The sequence below is a fragment of the Vigna unguiculata genome, chromosome 9 (assembly GCF_004118075.2).
Source record: "Vigna unguiculata cultivar IT97K-499-35 chromosome 9, ASM411807v1, whole genome shotgun sequence".
Taxonomy (NCBI): Eukaryota; Viridiplantae; Streptophyta; class Magnoliopsida; order Fabales; family Fabaceae; genus Vigna; species Vigna unguiculata.
The window spans coordinates 36,945,314-36,964,091 of record NC_040287.1 but is presented as its reverse complement, the minus strand read 5'-3'; the positions used below and the strand labels follow the sequence as shown (position 1 = coordinate 36,964,091).

Sequence of the window (18,778 nt, the reverse complement as noted above, 5' to 3'; positions counted from 1 at the left end):
TATTAACTTTTTAATTTTACTCTTTATATGATCAATTTTTTTTAAAATGTAGTAATAAATTACTTAGAATAATAGTTCATTATAAAAATAATTATTAAAATTACACAATTTTTTTTCTAATAAAGGTTTAATACTTTTATTTCATATATAAAAAAATTAACCAAATATAAATCAAATTTAAATAATACACTCATATTAATTTGTGACTCAAATAGTTAACTTAAGTTAAATATGAATTTAATATATTTGAATTGATATTGAATTAGGTCTCTTAAATTGGGTTGGAATTAAGTTTAACTTGACCATATGCAAGAAGCAAACTAACTAATTTAACATTGCTCATTATTTAACTATAATTAACTTCGTGTTAAGTTAGACTTTTTCTTGCTCAGTCAAACCACAAACTAAAGAGCAATATATCTTGCACATCATGTTTCGTATGGCGACAACAAATCCTAGCCTAGGTAGTGAGATTTGCAGGTAGAGATCATAAGAACATTGCTTACGGACTTCACCCAATAAATCTAAGTTTTGTCTCAACTTGTAGAATACTCTCCTTTTAGCTTGAAGTCTCATATAAGAGCATAAAAGACATGGCCAGTAAAGGAACCAAGTGCAGAGAAGAGAAGGTTGGAACATACATCCACCGGAGACATTAGGGATGTCAAAAAAATTTATACCTGCGGATAGCTGCAGATAAAATTCGTAATGAGTAAGAAATGAATATTGTAAATGGATACTCGTGGGTAACGTGTACGGGGATTTTTTATACCCGTATGTTAATGGGACGGATACGGGTATCATAATATCCGTACTTGTGGATACACGTACTGCTATACTATAATTTAAATTAAAAAGATTATTAAAATATTAACATATTGATTATAAATGAGTTCTTTTTTTTATCAATTAGTTTTAAAAAAAATTATTTTTTTATAAACTGTCATTCAACACTATTTAAATGAGTTATTTAGGCTTTGTTTGAAATTTATGAATATTATGTATTGTATTTTATTTGAATTTACCATTAAAATATGTTGTTAAATATTCATTTATTTTTTTGTAATATCCATGGGTACCCGTGAATATCCGTGGATATTAAAAAATTAAGCAGGTATCCATATAACGGATACTCGACGGACATAGATAAGAGAGTACGAGGTGAATATTTATCCAACGAATAGGATATGGGGAACTACTATGCATACCCTGCCGTCTCGTTGACATTCCTAAGAAACACCTTCATTTCTTTTTAATCTTTTTGTTTAGATTGCTATTCAACTTTATGATTATATTTATGAGTAAATTTATGATTATATTTATATACAATGTTATATTATTTTTCACCATTGATGTTTAATCTTTATGTGTATTGTTTATTGTGGCTTGATCAACCATATTAGTTGAAGTTGTAAAACTTATTAATCATCTTTAAATCCTTCAACTTAATTCGGCTTTATTTAATTGAGTTAAAAAAATATGGTAATTCAATAGGTTATACAATTGGAATATATTTTTTCACGATAAGGATCGATGGAAATGAAAAAGACAAAAATCTTTACTTTATAAATTAAGAAAACAAGGTAGTGAGATAATAAAATCTAATTCCAACTATGTCAGTATCATAAATTTATATTCAACTAGTAAAGTAAAAGTATACAAATGAATATTGTTGGATCTAGACTTTAGTGATCCATTCTCTTGTTCTTATAAGCTCACAAATTAGAATTTTCTTCCTTTTCATTGTCACCTATCCTTATTATAAAAAATATGTATGCTTTAATCTCTCAAAGCAAAACCTAAGTATACTCTATTGAATCGCAATCCTTTGTCAATTCAAAATATATAACTATATATAAATATAAAAAAAGAAAAGACAATTTGATCATTACATCTAATCCAGTAAACAAGGATTTAGTTAATCATGGTGTTGGATAATATGATATAAGAAAAAGACGAGGAAGGACTGAAAGGAAAAGTCATGGCAATAGTCTTCAATGTACGGATGTCCCAACCCTCTTTTCTTTGTGCTTTGTTTCATTTTTGTTCTCACCTTCCTCTCTTTATATTAAGATTTTGAACCATTGGGAGAGCACTTTACTGATATTAAAACGTTAAGTTGAATAATTAGTTTAGGATTTTCATTTTTACTAGAAATTTGAATGTTCCCTTGAGATTTGGTAAAACTTTTCTCGACATCCCTTTTTTTACAAGTACTACATATTATAATATCAAATGCTGACAAAACTATTTATTTTATTTTCAATTCTTCTTTATTAGCTAATAATAGATATATTCATATCTTATTTTTAATTAAAAGTTGTTGTCATAATTGTCTTGTTAAACTGTTACTCTTTTGAAAAACAATGTTCATATTTTAAGTCGTGAAGAGTGTTTCTAACTAGTTAATGTTTAGTGTTTTTAACAATATTAATGATTAGATAACGGTTTTTTTGGACAGGTTTAGTATTGTCAAAGAAAAAAATATATAATAAATTGACTTATATTAAAATATCATCACTCAAAACCATATTCCCAATGAGCAATCCTCTTATTGTAACAAAACATAGCACATGTGACTCAATTGAGACTATTATGCTAAAACTTAAGAGCATATGTGACTCAATTATTAAGAGTTTCGATCACTCACCTTTTACATCCACTATAACATTAGCATAAGCATGCCCTGTTGCTTTGAGTATGTCTTCAATTCACCTTGTGATCCATGCACAATATATAATAAATTTTCCAGCAAGTGTTCATCATTTTGTGGAAAATTCACATTCGAAGTATATTAGTAGTAACAACTCACCTCAATGCTATCATGACATGATAACTCTACCCAACTCAGATTACGATCAACACAACACATGTGTCGTTTCCCAAGTCTCAACATCTCGATATATATATGGATCTTCTTACATTGGATTTTCATTTGGATCCTCTTCAATCTAAAATCTCCACCATCAGTGCTCCATGTCATTTTTATTATTATTGAAATTGCCTTTATCGTTTTTGTTCGTTTAAATCGGAAGATTCAGGTTTCGACCGACTGTTAAATCCATTCTTATTAAAGTGATAGCGGATGATCACAATGGCAAGTTTAAATTTCTCACCGAAGTCACCAAACAATTCAGGTTCATACCTTGAAATTATCTAAACAGTGAAACTTTCTGTATACCAGGCTTGCCTTGCTCTTGGAATTTCCAGGGGATCTTTCGCACCTATAGTTCCCAAAATCCAAGCAAATGATCAATTCCATATGTTAGCATTAAAAATTCATAAAACCTAAAACGAATAACTAAGTTGACAAATGTGGATGGATCAGAGATCTATATTGTTATTGTTAAGGTATAGAGCCAGATTGGATTTGAAAATGTTCAATGTACAGCACATACAATAGGGTCTTACCGATAAGAATAAGACAGGGCACGAAGGTTGGAATTGAATAAGGTGAATCAAATTGTGAAGGTAAACCTGGAGCAATTCTGTCCCGAACCTAATAGAAAATATAAAATTTTGAGATTAATATGTAGTATTAACTGCAAACGCACTATCATAACAAGAACAAAGTTACAGATAGAAATTGTATACACGTGATCATTCTCAATGATGTTAAAAACAATAAATTAAAGCATATATACAGTTCAGGCGAAATAATTGAATTCATAAATACTAGGCTGACCTTCAGTTATAGACTTCAGTTATAGACTGTTGGCATGCTTGAATGAATAGTACCCCTATTGAGTACATTAATTATGTACATTCCCTTCTAGGTCTTACTCAAACAGTTTGAACAGTGAAATTATTCTTTGAAATATAAAATTATATACTAGATTATACTAACATTAATTTCTCCTCCTATATGTTTCTATTTATTATTATTATTATTATTATTATTATATTATTATTATTATTATTATTATTAAAGAAATAATTGAACTATATATACAATGACAAACTCACCAAGTATAATAAAGGCCATGTTTACATTTAGTTTACACTTTTTTAAAACTTATTTACCTTTTTTTTTATGAAAATTGCTTACCATTTAATTATACCAGACATCATCCCCTTAGGACAATTATAGATTAGAGAAGTAATCCTAATATTAAATAGTTTAGTAATTATTTTTTAGAGATTTAAAGAAATCATAAGTTACTACGTATGATTTAAAAGGCATTATAAAACAGTTGATTATATTAAAAACCGTTGTAAACAGTGATTCATGTTTATTCTGAAAAACTGGAGCAAGTGATTACTTCTTCTCTTTTTTAAAGAAGTTGCGCGCATAATAAAAGGAACTTCAATCATAACAATAATGTTTATGACTGAAAAATGTTGAAAAATCAGGCACAACAAGTTGTCTCTCTTGTAATAATAAGTTCCAGAAAATCTTCGTTTACAATTTTTTACTACTAAAATACACTTCAACTGTATATACTTTTTTATATCTCCATAAATTGTTCCTTGGTTTCCTCTCTCTTTCCTTCCTGTAACTTTTAATTCTGCACTTTCACTTTTTTTTTTTTTTCTTAGCATTCTTTAGGTTTAAACCCATGTTCTTTATTCTCCTTATCCTTTCAATATATTTATAAAAAAGAAAATACATTGATAAGCAGACACATACATATCTTTCAAGTAGTATAAGTTGAAGAGGATTAAAAAGTTCGGTGTAGGCATGACTCCTCAAAGTCGGCTCTTTCCCTGAAACTTACAATGTATGAAGTCTGAATACAGACAGAGACTCGGACACATAGGTAGGAAGATATGACTAAATTGAAAAAACACAGAACACGAGACCTAGCATATATATATATATTAGTTTCAAATTTTTAACTAATATATTGTCAACTAACACAAAAATAAATTTAACCTATCTATCTTATATCCAAAAAAGTAAAAAATAGTGATCATATAATTTTTTTTCTTTATTTTTATAATCATAATAGAAAATTATGTGATAAGTTTACAAGTTTATGGATTGTTTAAAATATCATTGAATTTGTGATTATTAATATTATGTTGGAGTCATGTCAAAATTATGTCAAAGACAAAAAATTATCTTTCAAATTAGACATTTTATTGACACATGTGTCCTAAAAGTATGTACATGTCGATGTCTGATACGTGTTGGACACGAAACGACGTGTCCGGGCTTTATAGACAATTCAATTAACTTCTTGTTACCGTCACTTTGAATGCGTAAATGAGTAAATTATTGGGGAGCAGTTAAAAAATTAAAACTGAACTGCAATCCCATCAAGTTTGAGTTACACATTACCGATAAATTAGATGAATAAAAGTAGAAAGTGGCTAATAGATACAAAAGAATAGGGTCCATATTTAAGAAAAAGAGAAAATGCTTCTAGGAGTTTCATCTAAAAGTAGGGAAAAAGAGAAATAGAATCTTACTATTTTATTTGTTACGAAAAGTATTGTTTAGAAATACGTAAAAGTATCGACTGTGAGAAAACTAAAAAGTGTAAGTCAATTTTTTTCTCTCGTTCCCAGTTTCTCCTCTCCTTCACTCCTTCCAGTAAATTACGGGATATGAAATAAATTAGATGTGGAATTGACATATAATTCAAATTTTTTATATTTTATTTATCTGACTTGGTTGATATTTTCTTTTGGGAAAATGAACTAAACATCATTAATGGAATTTTTTTTCTCTTATTTGAAATTTTTGTTTTCATAAATAACATTATGCGGTAAAAAAACTCAATAGTAAATAGCATAGCAATACTACATGGATGGAGATAGATGGTTGTGTTGGTTGCACGTTTTCCATAGTAACGACAATGAACCCGAATTGCTACCTAACATCGCCACGCATGCGCCTGAGAAAATCGGTTACTATAATCCAATCAAATCAAATTATCGCACACCAGAACAGTACAAATAAATGCAAGTAAAAAATAACCGATTGAGTGAAGCAGAGAAGACGTAGTAGTGGTACCATAGCAACCTCAAGCAATGGACGCACCGCTTCTTTGTCACTCTACGAACTGTGAAGAAAAACAACTGCAGGCCTTTTTCTCTGTATACCGCTTTCCTTCAACTTCAAAATCAACACCGGAAACCGTCCTTGTTCTCCTTTCCAGGATTCAAAATCAACAAATTAACGAATCAGATCGGAATAACAAAACTACCGATTCAAAAGTCACAAACTCTAGAAGAATCGAATTATGGAATCAGTTACCTAACTCCATATTCAAGAAGAAAATTATCTTCCTGTAGCAACTCTTCAAGGTTCTCTATATCTGCCTTTGGATTTGACGCCAATATCCTGATCTGTAATAAGGTTCATGCGATTGAACTGACAAATGAATCAGAATTTATAAAAAAAAAATGAAATGATGCTACGAATTTTGATAATACCTCTTCCTTCGTTGGAGGAGAGTTTGTTTACAGAGGATCCGTCACCGGATTCGCGAGTTCAACAGTTAGTGAAAATGAAACACTCATATATAAGCTAGTGAGTATGATGATTATTATTATTATATACCTTGCGCGTGTGGCCTACTAGGACTGGCCCTGGCCGGAACTGAGATAGGAGCTTACTCTGACTTTGACCTTCTTCAATGGCGTCTTTTCCCGCCAAGTTTGTTTGGATTTTGGGTGAGTAAGAACCAACCACCATAGCAAGAGGAGAGGAAGAGGTAAACTACGAAAATTGCAGTGTCGAATGCTATTAAGTTAGTTGTGGAGTAATTTCATTTTAACTATCATTCATAAACATGCTTCTGTGGTGGATGGCGATTTAAGTTCTGCATGGTGGACCAGTATCTTAATTATTAATACAGCTGATAAAAGGCCCTCAAATTTTATTTTTATTTTAACTTTTTAAGTTAAATTTAACTAAGGCAGGTACATTTTCATATTGTAAATTCCCTTTTCCAAACCTATGCAATAAGAAAATTACGAGGAGCAACACTAAGTATGGGAAAGTTTGCTTGGAATTCGTCTCTTCCAAATTTAGAGTTTGGTACTCAAACTTTATAAATAACTAAATATTGTTCTTTTCGGTTTCTTAATTTTTGTTCATATATATAGTTTTAAAATCAAAATTTAAAATATGAGATGAATTGTAAATTTACATCAAGTTTAAGAGCTAAACGCGTACTAACCCTTAAGAATAAATCAATTTTATTTTAATTTTAAAATTTATTAAGTGATTTAAGAATATTTTACAAATTTCATGAAAAAAATACTATATAATGCTTAGAATATTTTCATTGTTCACTTCAATGACTTTCTAATCACACATAAAAATATCAAGAAATTCCTTTCTAAGATCAACCTAAGGATAATCACAATTTGAAACTCCAACTACACTTAATACTAAGTATCTCAATTCTACTCTTTAGTCTAAATTCTTTCTTTTATTATCTTATTGTTACAGTTATAGAAAGAGTAATTCTTGTTTAGTTTTCAATGATAAAACCCATTGGTTACTTGAAGTCCAACGTATTTAAATTTCAAAAGTACATTCTCAAATTTGATTTAAACAAGAATATTAAATTTTGACTAAAATCATTAATAAAAAAAGCATTTAATGAAATTGGTTGACAAAAAGTATATTACGTCCAATTGTAGAAACCAAAACAGCTCAAATTTTCACACCATAATCACAGAAATCAATTAACCCAAATAAGTAATGATGTAATTTTCACTAACGATAAATGATTATCTATCCTGACAAAAAAATAACTCAATAAATAATGGATTATCTAGAAGATTATTAATTTTCTACAGCTTTCATCGACAGACTTATAACTAATTATCTAAAAACATCTACAATACTCTTTAATTCAACTTATTGAAACTGCATTTTCTATAAAAATATCTTTTTTTCAAAATGTATTTAAGGCTTTGATTTATAAAATAGTGATTAATAGGCTTTCCAATTTTAATCCTTATTTGCCAAATAAAAATAAATAAATAAATAACAAGTATTTTCACAGTTTCCTAAGTTTTTGGCTTTGAATATATCCCAAAATTAAGAAACTATGTTCATCGGAGTAAAATAAAACATCAGAAATGTGACTGGTATATTACTATAAAATGTCATATTCTAAGCAATTAAAAGAATTTTGATACTGTTATTATTATTTTTTTCAATAATTGAATAAGTTCCGATGTTTTAGAACGTCACTTTCTATTTTATTTTTAGCGGATATTGACTTTCACATACTCTATTTTAAATTTATCCAAGTTAAAATGGCCTACTTTATCTAAATCATTAAGGATGAGCGACTCAAATTTGGGAATGACTTGATAATAAGCTTCATAAAATAAACAAAAACAAATGTAAACAACAAACCATAAAATCATCTTTAAATTTAGATTTAAATTTAATTTTACCCTAAAATTGTACTTGTGGGATGAGAACTGGGTCTCACTTTATCATATTCTATAATTTGACCTTCTTACAAAATCCTCAACTATATATCCAAATATAAATAATATTCTATAACCCTTAAAACTAGGAACACACACAGTAGCTGTCTTAATCAAACGAAAACCAGAAATGGATTTCCCTTGTATAATTAAACCGTTTCATTCAACAGAATTTTGTGGCATTATGAACACAACAATGTTCCTGTTAATATCGAAAAGATCAAAATTGACCAATGTTTCAAGGCAATACTAAATGGTGTTGAGATGTCAGCGCAGCAAAGAAGTGTGGTTGCAGTTATCTTGTAATTCTACATAACCTTTAATTTACAGAAGGGAAATTAATGCACATCAGTGCCAGAAATTCCTGGCTGGTGCACGGACACTAGCAACATTTTTCACAACCAATCAGGTCAACGAAAAATCATTTATCAACATGTCCCTTAGTTATGGCATAAATGTTTGGGATATTTTAGTAACAGATGAGATGGGGTAATTTGCAATGCAACTGGTATTATTTCTCTTTTCACTACCAACGCCAGTTTCGGCCCCAATATTGCCATGGTCTGCAGGTTCTTTCTTGCTTTTCTCACCTTTCTTGGTCGATGAATAATAGCACGTTTCTACAACGTATAGATAAATAATATTAGTTAATTAGCTTTCATTAGAATTGCTACTTGCTTTACATAATAAGCTTAAGCATGGCAACAAGGGGGGTCTGCTATGGGTGGCTATGTCTTCTAATTTTTCTGCTCTAGCCTGACATTCTTAGTTTTATGATTATGATGATGCAAGTTGTTTACATACAAGTTAGCTGAGTGAGACTAGTAGGTATGGACATACTACATGGTCAGCTGAGTTAGTATTCCTGTCACAACACATAAGTAAAAAAATTGTTAGCTATGTCATTCAAACGGGACTTTCCCCAATGACTGTTTATAGAATATTACAGAAAATTTTTAACAGAAAAACACCCAGATCATTTCTGCCAAGCAAAATTGTAATAGTGAAGACTAGAACACCATGACACTAAAGCCTAACCTTTCATGCTACCAAGAGTAACGAGTTCGCGAAGAACATCCAAGAGTTTGGTCATTATAAGCCTTTCCTGCTCTCCGTAAGCATCCGAGCTTCCATCAGAATTTAATGACTTTTGAAAGTTTTGATATGAAGCTCCATCGGCAGAAGTATTTCCAAAAAACATATTGTCCTGTTCATCACACATCAATGCCAGTGTTTCTGGTGACAATGGCCTATTATAATTGGCAATATCAACTGCATCTGCCACAGCTTTATTCACGTGATCATCACAGACCGGTTGGCGAACATCCTTAGTTTTTTGTAGCGATTTAGCTGATGAAGCAACGGAAGCTTTAAAGTTCCCAGCTTTTGTTTGTCGATCTATTTTCCCTCTCGCTTCTGAAAAGTTGGGAAACATTTAAAATTCAAACTTGGTACAGATAAAACATGTCAGGAAAATATGGAAAGAGTGAAAGCTATAGAGCAGCACAGAAAGACAACTATTGTCAGAAATGTGAGCAGTACACCTGAATCTGAAACCTGTATTTCCAAAAGGTATGCAACTGCATGATGACAATTGTGGCCAAAGCACGTTTATGGCAAAAAATGAAAGACTTCAGGCACATTAGTGGTGTTCATGATCTGATCGCCTAACTAACCAATTCAAAGATGAAAATTTGCTGAAAGTATTCTGCGTATGAAAGGTCCTCTAAGGGTTTTTTTACCAGTTCCCCCTTCCTTAGTCATATTATTAGTGTGACACTAGTTTCATTGAAAAAAAAAAAAAAAAAAAAAACTCATTAACTTTATTAAACGACAATAGTTTCCCATCAGATATTGCAAATTCAAAGCTTTGAGCATCTAGCATTCGAACGTAATTCAATATCATTACTTTGAATATGAATCAGTTAACTATTGTTCTGGTACCCATAATACTTTCCCAATTGCTTACTATTTCCCTGTAACTCCCCAATAAAATATATCATGACATATAACAGCACTTCTCCCTAAGATATCCCTTAGATAACAAGTACATATTTAATTTTCGGAATATAAAATCATTCACCACCATTAGAAAAAAATAAAATTATTCTGAAAATGATAAATAGAGTATACATCCATGAGTTGCTCAAAACCTGCTTTAGTCTTTGCAGATACTCTTGAGAGAATAACAAAAAGTGAACAGAGATTCTTCACATTTTGTGGCTGGAGGACATCTGCCAATACCGACCTTCAGCATGAATAAATTGTTAGCTGTAATTCCTTGACACTTATACGTAAAGTATATAGAAATTCGTCAAATAATCATTAGAAAAGTCACGTACCGGTACATAGACCTTGAAGACCCTGAAATTCTTGTGTTGACTTGGTCAGAAACAAAGGAATATGACAGAGTTGAAAACGACGAAGCCATAAGATCAGTTTCCTGATTAAAATGCAAAATAATGTAAAAAAGCATTACATTATGTTTGGATTTCCAGGGATGGAGGAAATTGATCAGTAAACTAACAGGTAAACAATAAGGAAATCAAGGGTTCCAAGGGATACAACAAGGATTGAATTGTTGATTTGATGCTATAATTACAAGAAAAAGTTATTGCATTGTTGGATTCATATGATTTTCATTTTCCAATCCAATTACAATGAACCTGCTACATAAAGAATTAGTACATTATTATTTACATAGATCCGAGTAAATCCGGTCAAGACTCAAAAAGGCAAAGAATAAAGCACCTGTAGGTATTGGGCAGTCGTGTTAACAGTTTGATCCGCAGCTGACTTTCCGGAAAACATTTCCTGAATTTTTCTCCTCTTGGGTGTTATATGGTTTCTATAGCCAGATGATCCAACGACTTCGGTTACAGCAGCATTAGTTCCCTGATTGATGTGAACTACATTATACTCTCTATGAAAAATTGCTCTTCTTTCAGTACTTCCTTCAAAATTCTTGCAGTCCATGCATTTACAATTTTCAGAGCAGAGGATATTGGCTTGGAAGCACTCACAATACTTCTTGAGGCAACCAGATTTCTTGCAGTGACATCCTTTATTGTGCTTTCCTATAACTTGAGCTTCACTTTCCTGTGTTCATACAAGACATTAAAATGCACCACGTCAACTAAAATATCACCAAAACCTAGAGCATTAAGTACCATTAAAAAACCTTGGAATTGAATTTTGAGGGAGTTCGAGGAATTTTAAACCTTGGAATTTCGTTGTTCTTGCGGACTGCTAGCAATTTTTGGTCTGAAAGCATTTGGGTTCCGTTCCAATGTTATTCCAACTGCCTCCTGTCTGGCAGCCTCATTATCCACATTATTATGACAATTTACACAGTTGCAGCCATCACAATAGATCCCAGCTGCAAAGCACTCACAATACCTATCATTTCATTTGCCAAATTAGGTTTTTCATGTTAAAGAGAGAGAGCAGGAAAAAAACGTGCAAGATTGTGTGGCCATGAGATAAGTATTCTTGATATAAGTTTTTCATTCGGATAAACTAAAGGACTTACAATTTGAGGCATCTAGAATTTTTGCAGTTACATTGTTTCTGTTTCTTTGGTGTCGTGTCCTTTAATTCCACATTAAATCGAGGTTGTGATATAGGAGACTCTGACTTCCTGAAAGAATGCAAATAAGTTCACATTCAAATTAGTACAAAAGTTCTTACTGTGACGCAAAACTTAATAGTGAGTACAGAGATGAAACAGTATTTCTAACCCCTTATTATATGGACTAATAAAATATTTGGAGCTTTTTCCTTTACAACTAATTTAGCTCTATCGAGTAGCATTAAGTTTAGTAGCAAATTTAAGATACTTCTTTTCCCAAAATGCATACTACACTCTTTGCCTTTTTTACCACAATTCAGATTACTATAGCCAATCTCAAAATGATAACAATGAGCCCACATTGCATTCGGATGCAAATATTTATGATTATTGAAATGATTTATCAATTGCACGAAGGAATTCAAGGCTTCCAGTCCAAAAAATCGATCGCTACTTACATTTTCCACCAAAAACACTCTAGTCCAGTACTTATGTACCCATCTCACCTTTATAACTTTCCTGTTTAATTACAACTCTTCTATGTTTTGGTCTCTATACCTGGAAATAACTCATTTTAGTACTCGTTAGTTCCCAGGAAGCACACTTTTTTTTAACTCATTTTACTCCTTACTCATACATTTTCTAATCCATTTTAGTCAGAACAATTATACAACAGTCAAACGAAAATAGACTAAATGTATGTATTAGGGAACTAAAGAGAGTAGAGTTTCTTTGTACAGGGACTACAACATAAAGATTATTCGAAAACAGGGACCAAACTAATTATGAAACTCAAAATTCTCAAGAATCATTACTTTTTGGAGGCATCTAATCAAATCATGTCAGCCAAGAACAATCTTTATCGTACTAAATTTCAAAACATATATCCAATTCAACACTCTTAACGCATATCGGCACACTTTAGCACGATCCGGGCATTCATTATCATTGACACAGGGCTAATCAAATTCAAAACGCTACCGTTTTCTATTTCCTTTCTTTTGAGCCATAAGAATACTTACACCACTGGCAACACCTTAACCGGAAGTTTCTGCACCGGCTGCGGAAATCGACGAACCGGTGAAACTAGCTTCGGTCGCGGTGAGTGTAGCCAGGGCTGTTGCTCCTGCTGCTCCGAACATAACCACGGCCGTTGCCCCGGTGTCTGCAAATTTAACTGCAACTGCAACGGAGAATGCGATGAGAGCTCCAGAAGCGAATGCGGCGGTGGTGACGGAGGAGGCAGTTTCAGGTGCGGAGGATCTCCGTAAACGACGGTGAAATCCAATTGCCTGGCCAATTTCCGCGGAACTGAATCCGACGTCGTTTCGCTCGGTTCCATATTTTTCTGAACAGTGATCCGAAGCCGATCTCGCCAAACAGCGGTGCAGTTGGCAGTGGTGTTATTCTGAACGACTCGCCGTTTGGAGAAGCGTTCCCGAAACGTGCGGAAAAGGCTTGGCCGAGGTCAGTTGAAGCGAAAGGAAAAAGCGTGAGCGTCCATAAATTCTCGTGCGTTATGAATTGCAAGAAGCGCAAAAGGAATGAAACGGCATTTATTATGTAAGAGAAGGAGAGTTTCGGACTTCGGTGAAATGAAAACGGAATTTATTGTGGTGTCGCCGGAGAAAGGGTGTTCTGAGGAAGACTCTGGTAGTGACAGCTCTTTCTCCCTCTCGAGATTTTGAAAATTGAATTGAATAAGTTGGAAGGTTTGATGGACGATCGAGATTTTCTTTGGGAGCTTGAAGTGAATTGTGTCCGTTGGATTGTGAAAAGGTAACGGTACTTTCAGGTTAGTGCGGATATACATTTTGGCGCTAATTGAATCCAATGAGTGGGGGAGTAAATCTTGCAGACTTTATAAATTTGACGACGTCTTCAAATATATAAATACAAAATAAAATAATACATTTTAATTACTTCGATGATACCGACATATATTTAGATGCATTGGTATTCGATTTTAAAACTGTATTAATTATTAAAATATATTTGTAAGTGATTTTAAATATTAATATTTTTATTAACTTTAATAATTTCTATTTAAAAATAATTTAATTAAGACATTTTTCTAATTAAGATTCAAATTAACATCTTTTTAAAAACAACTACTAAACTAATACATTCAAATAAAATTAAACATCATCCGACCAATTAAACTAAATAATATGTTACAAATCTTTCACACATAACTACCTGATTCACCTTTCTCGACACAAAATAATATAAATTTTGCTTTAATTTAATAATTTGGTTTTAATAAATTATTAGGAATTATGATTATTGGTTATTCATTAATAATATTATAATCTAAATTTAAAATGGTTGTGAGCATACAAATTAAAACGACCATGATGTTAAATTTCTAGGAATTCTATTTCTAAGATTTTTATGTCCAGGATTAATTTTCTCATCTGTCAATGAAAATGATTATGATTGATTTTCTTATAAACATAATAGTTCGGTATTTAGTTATTGGAAAAAATGAAAATATATTCCATTAAAAAATAAACCAAAAGTAAGAGAAATATGTAATAGAATGAAATGAGAATAATATATACTGATTACGGAAAAGTGTTTTCATTCCCACTGACCTTTTAGAATAAAAATATAAATAATCTATATTTGTAGAGATTATTGTATTTTAGAAACTAAAACTTATAAAATGTCAACTAAAAAGTAATAAAATGTTGTAGTTTTTAAATTTGTTTTCCTATCAAAAAAATTCAAACTTATAGTAAAATAGCGCTTTACATTAAATATAAATATTTTCGTATAATAAATGTGAAATTTCTTTGCAAAATAGTGTTTTATAAACTTTTATTAATATTCATGTTTTTCAACATACTTAATCCTTGGCGATCTTGAAAATAATTTTCCATACATTAAACATATTAATTTAGATGGTTAAACTTCGTTTATCCTACAAAAAGATTTTGATGATTTTGGCATGAGAAGTGCTGTTTATTATGTCGTTCTTTTCCTCACTCATTATTTGTGATAAGTATAAACAAAAAGTATTAACAGTTTCTCATTGTATAGTATTGACGGGTTAGTAATGACAATTATAGAATTAAAGGTTTAATTATGTTTTGATTTAGATTTTATGTAATTTGAGTTTTCAGTTTTTTAAAGTTAATTAACTCTCTTTGTTTGTATTTATAAAAAGCTTAACATTAATAATTAGTTATTATTTTTGAAATCACTTGGATAATACATTTAATTATGAAAAGTCATATATAGATTTTTACATGGAAAAGTTATTCAGTATATGCAAGAAACTACCATATATAGCTTAATATGTACTTTTCATGAAGTGGTAGTTTAAGTAAAACATCCTAAACTTTTGAAATTTTAATTGAAGTTAAGAATGTTATCAATAAACTAATTTATTATTCTTGTAAAACTAAAGACTGTGTGTTTATTTTAATTTGTTAAAGCTTTTAATTTATAATAATATGACTTTTTCTTATTAAATATTTACTTAATATCGTGTTTTATTTATAAAAGAGATGATGGTATTTTAACGAGTGAAAAAATATTAGTAATCTTACATATACAATTAAATAAACTTAATTATTTTTAGGTGATAAAAAACATAATTAAATTTAGAGTTTATTGTAAATTTAGTTATTTTTAATTATAAATCTGTTAAAAAATATATTTTTTAATTGAATAGCTATTATCTAAATTGGCTGTATGATTTTATAGTTTCAAACACAATCCCATAAATTTGGATTGTAAAAAATGAAATTCTAAAATATTAATTATTTTTATCAAATGATATTGTTTTATATTTTCATATGGTTGGTTTGATTTTTTTAGTATTTAATTTGAAAAAAAAAATACAATACATTTTTTTTTAAAAATAGCTAAAATTATAAAGATTCGTTATTGAATTTGATGGTGTTATGTTTAAAATTACTAAAACAAAAACATAAACAAATTATAAAAGTTTTAGATACTCAATAAAATTATTTTTTTAATATTAATTTAATTAATAATACTTAAATTATTAAAAAAACTCAAATACTTAAAAACTTTATTTCACGTAAACAATTGACGACAACATCAAACAAAAAATATAAAAAATTTAGACCATCATCAAAACAAACTATTTTGAATAAATTTTTAATAAAAAAATCAAAGTAAAAATAAATAAAAAATAATTAAACCTTAAAAAAAGTCACTAAGTGAAAATTTTCTATAACATAATGACTTGTTTTTTTCCTTTTACAAAACACAACAGTAGGAAAAAAAAATTACCCAAAATCTTATATATATGAGTCCATAAGCAATGAAAAAATAAATTTATAAAAAGTAAAATGTATTTTGTACATGCTGAGTTATCATGTTTCCAAACATATACTGATATTAAGTTTGATGCTATGTCACTATCAGTGATACTTGGTGGTCATCAAAGTGCGAAGTTATTTATCAATCGCTTTCATGGTCCTTTATAACAGTTGTGGGTAAAAAAATGTGGATGAGTACTTTGTGTTACACTTATATGGAGCATATCGAACTCGAATTTACCACATATATTCTTGGGATGTGAAACTTGTCTACATGTCTCTATAGACATAGTTAATTTAGTTTCAGACAACCATAAAAGTCTTATTAATGAATGTAGTACAAGTCTAAAACTCTATACACATACTCAAATTCACATTTACTGAATTCATTATTTTTTGTAAATTGAATAAGTATAGTAATTGCAGAATTGTATATATGTTATCGTTTTGAAGCCAAGTATAAATATATTGAAAAATACTCTTACAATTATCATCTCTAATAAGTATAAATTAGTTGTCATTTTTAGAGATACGTGGATTTAATTCTTTTAATTAAATTTTGTTAAGTTTATTTAACGTTTTAAGATAACATTTGAATCGTTTATATTGTTTAACATATCTTTACTTCAATGTTATTTAAAAAAATGTATTTGAAATGTTAGATAAACTTAATAACAAATATTAGTTAAAAATATTATATTCACGTGTTTATAAATATAGAAGACCAAATTGATCCAAAATTTAGAAAATGGATTATTTTAATTTGAAATAAAAAATTAAGACATAAAAATATATTTAACTTTAATTAAAATATCAAATATTTTTTTTTTTAAAAAAACATGTCTGGTTAAATTATTTTATTGTATAAAAAGTTAATATTGTATATTAAGATTTTCTTTATAAACTATTATATTATAATTGATTTTTGAAAAACTAGTGTTAGGTCAAAGTAAAAGATTGTATCTTACTGAGTTCGAAGAATTTTAAGTAGATTTGAACACATGATTGGATCGAATAAAAGATAATGTTAGATAAATAAAATTGAGTAAAATAAATTTTTACGATCAAATTCATATAGTAAATTTAAATTTTATAGATATTTGATTAAATTCAAATTTATATTTTAATATTTATAAATTTGTAAATAGATTTTAAACTTTAAATTTTGATTTTGATATGGTAGTATTTTATTAAAATTTTATAGTAAATTATATAAATTCATAATCTATTTCATGTTTTTTAGTTAATATTCACTATATTTATCAAATAAAAAATATTAAAAAAAATAATTTAATATAAATCTATAACTCAATTCAAATCTAATTAATTCAATAAATTAAATGGTTGATATAAATTTTAAATACTAAATTAAAATTATACTTTCGATTCAACGTTATCGTTGTTCACTCCTAAGTAGGGTAGTATTCAACAATATTTAAAATTTTTAGTTTACAACAATTACGTGTGTTTTTACCCTTACATTATCGATTAATCCGTACATATGCCTGCAGTACTGTTATCATTACTTTCTCTGATAATTATAACTTACATAAAGTTGTCCTTAAAATGTTAGACTTAATTATGGTATTTTTATTTTATTTTATTCGATTTCTACTATTCAGATATTAGATGTTTATAAGATTTATAGCAAAAATTTAAAACATTTAACTGCATATCCTAAAATAAATTATCCTAATATAGAAATTCTCTGGATATGATTTCCACCAATTTCATATGTACGAAAAGTTTCCGTTACTATTTTATTATATTCTTTATTTCTGCCAGTGTTTTAAGGTTTTTGTATAAATGTAATAAGTTTTTAATAAAAATGTTATGAGAGTTTTTTACATCATTAATGCAAATATATAAATAAATTAATTAAAATGTAAAAAGAACGTTGAAAATTAAAAAAAAAGCGTAATCATATTATTTTCAGCTTTACATTTTCAAAAATGAAAAGAGAGTAATAAATAGCATTTAATATTCTATTATAAGTACAATATAAAACTCCACATTATTAAAAGTCTACTAAAAATATTAATCACTCAACCCCACATAAAAGTATAATTGAAAGAATTGCTTAATTATGTGTTAAAATTTTCAAAACAACAAAGTCTTCTTAAAAGCTTAAATTTGTATAGTTTTAAAATGGATTTCATTTTGTGAATTTAATCTTTTAAAAAAAATACATATTTTTAGTTAATCTGTTAATATCAATCTGTTAACATGTAAATAAAATAAAATCTTTAAATATTTTTTTAATATTACTGTAAATGTCAATATATATATATATATATATATAATAATATATTAAATATTTCTGAAAAAAAAATGAAAGAATCAAATTGGTCAAATAACCACATTAGGAAGATGAAAATGAGGTTTAAGTAAAATTAAACTTGTTGATATAAAAAATGTAATATTGGAAATTTACTTTTCAATCTCATAAATAGCCAGTAAAGTGTGTATAGTGAAGTGAAGACAGAAATATATAGAATAGCTA

General features: G+C 28.9%; 2 protein-coding genes across 6 annotated transcripts; both read right to left on the bottom strand.

The window, feature by feature from the left end:
* Positions 1 to 2,623: 2,623 nt before the first annotated feature.
* Positions 2,624 to 6,765, bottom strand: LOC114164725. Of its 5 annotated transcripts, none has more exons than XR_003599591.1 (5): positions 6,512 to 6,765; positions 6,206 to 6,297; positions 5,963 to 6,099; positions 3,412 to 3,499; positions 2,624 to 3,224 (listed from the first exon to the last, which is right to left on the bottom strand). XR_003599591.1 is itself a non-coding variant. In XM_028049473.1 (5 exons), exons 1-4 carry the CDS (start codon positions 6,644 to 6,646, stop codon positions 6,000 to 6,002), a joined length of 333 nt encoding a protein of 110 aa, XP_027905274.1. In that variant the 5' UTR covers positions 6,647 to 6,765; the 3' UTR covers positions 5,693 to 5,843; positions 5,963 to 5,999. The 5 variants fall into 5 exon arrangements, 4 of the variants coding, with proteins under 4 accessions (XP_027905274.1, XP_027905275.1, XP_027905276.1 ...); XM_028049473.1 differs by lacking the exons at positions 2,624 to 3,224; positions 3,412 to 3,499 and adding exons at positions 5,693 to 5,843; positions 6,385 to 6,390; XM_028049474.1 differs by lacking the exons at positions 2,624 to 3,224; positions 3,412 to 3,499 and adding exons at positions 5,693 to 5,843; positions 6,385 to 6,390 and having other exon boundaries at positions 5,963 to 6,096.
* A 1,912-nt stretch (positions 6,766 to 8,677) lies between these two features.
* Positions 8,678 to 13,649, bottom strand: LOC114163011 (protein tesmin/TSO1-like CXC 5). The gene is made up of 8 exons (XM_028047055.1): positions 13,000 to 13,649; positions 11,939 to 12,046; positions 11,628 to 11,805; positions 11,158 to 11,505; positions 10,749 to 10,849; positions 10,560 to 10,654; positions 9,445 to 9,822; positions 8,678 to 9,026 (listed from the first exon to the last, which is right to left on the bottom strand). The coding sequence occupies exons 1-8, from the start codon at positions 13,317 to 13,319 to the stop codon at positions 8,851 to 8,853; spliced, it is 1,704 nt and encodes a 567-aa protein (XP_027902856.1). The 5' UTR covers positions 13,320 to 13,649; the 3' UTR covers positions 8,678 to 8,850.
* Between the last annotated feature and the right edge of the window lie 5,129 nt (positions 13,650 to 18,778).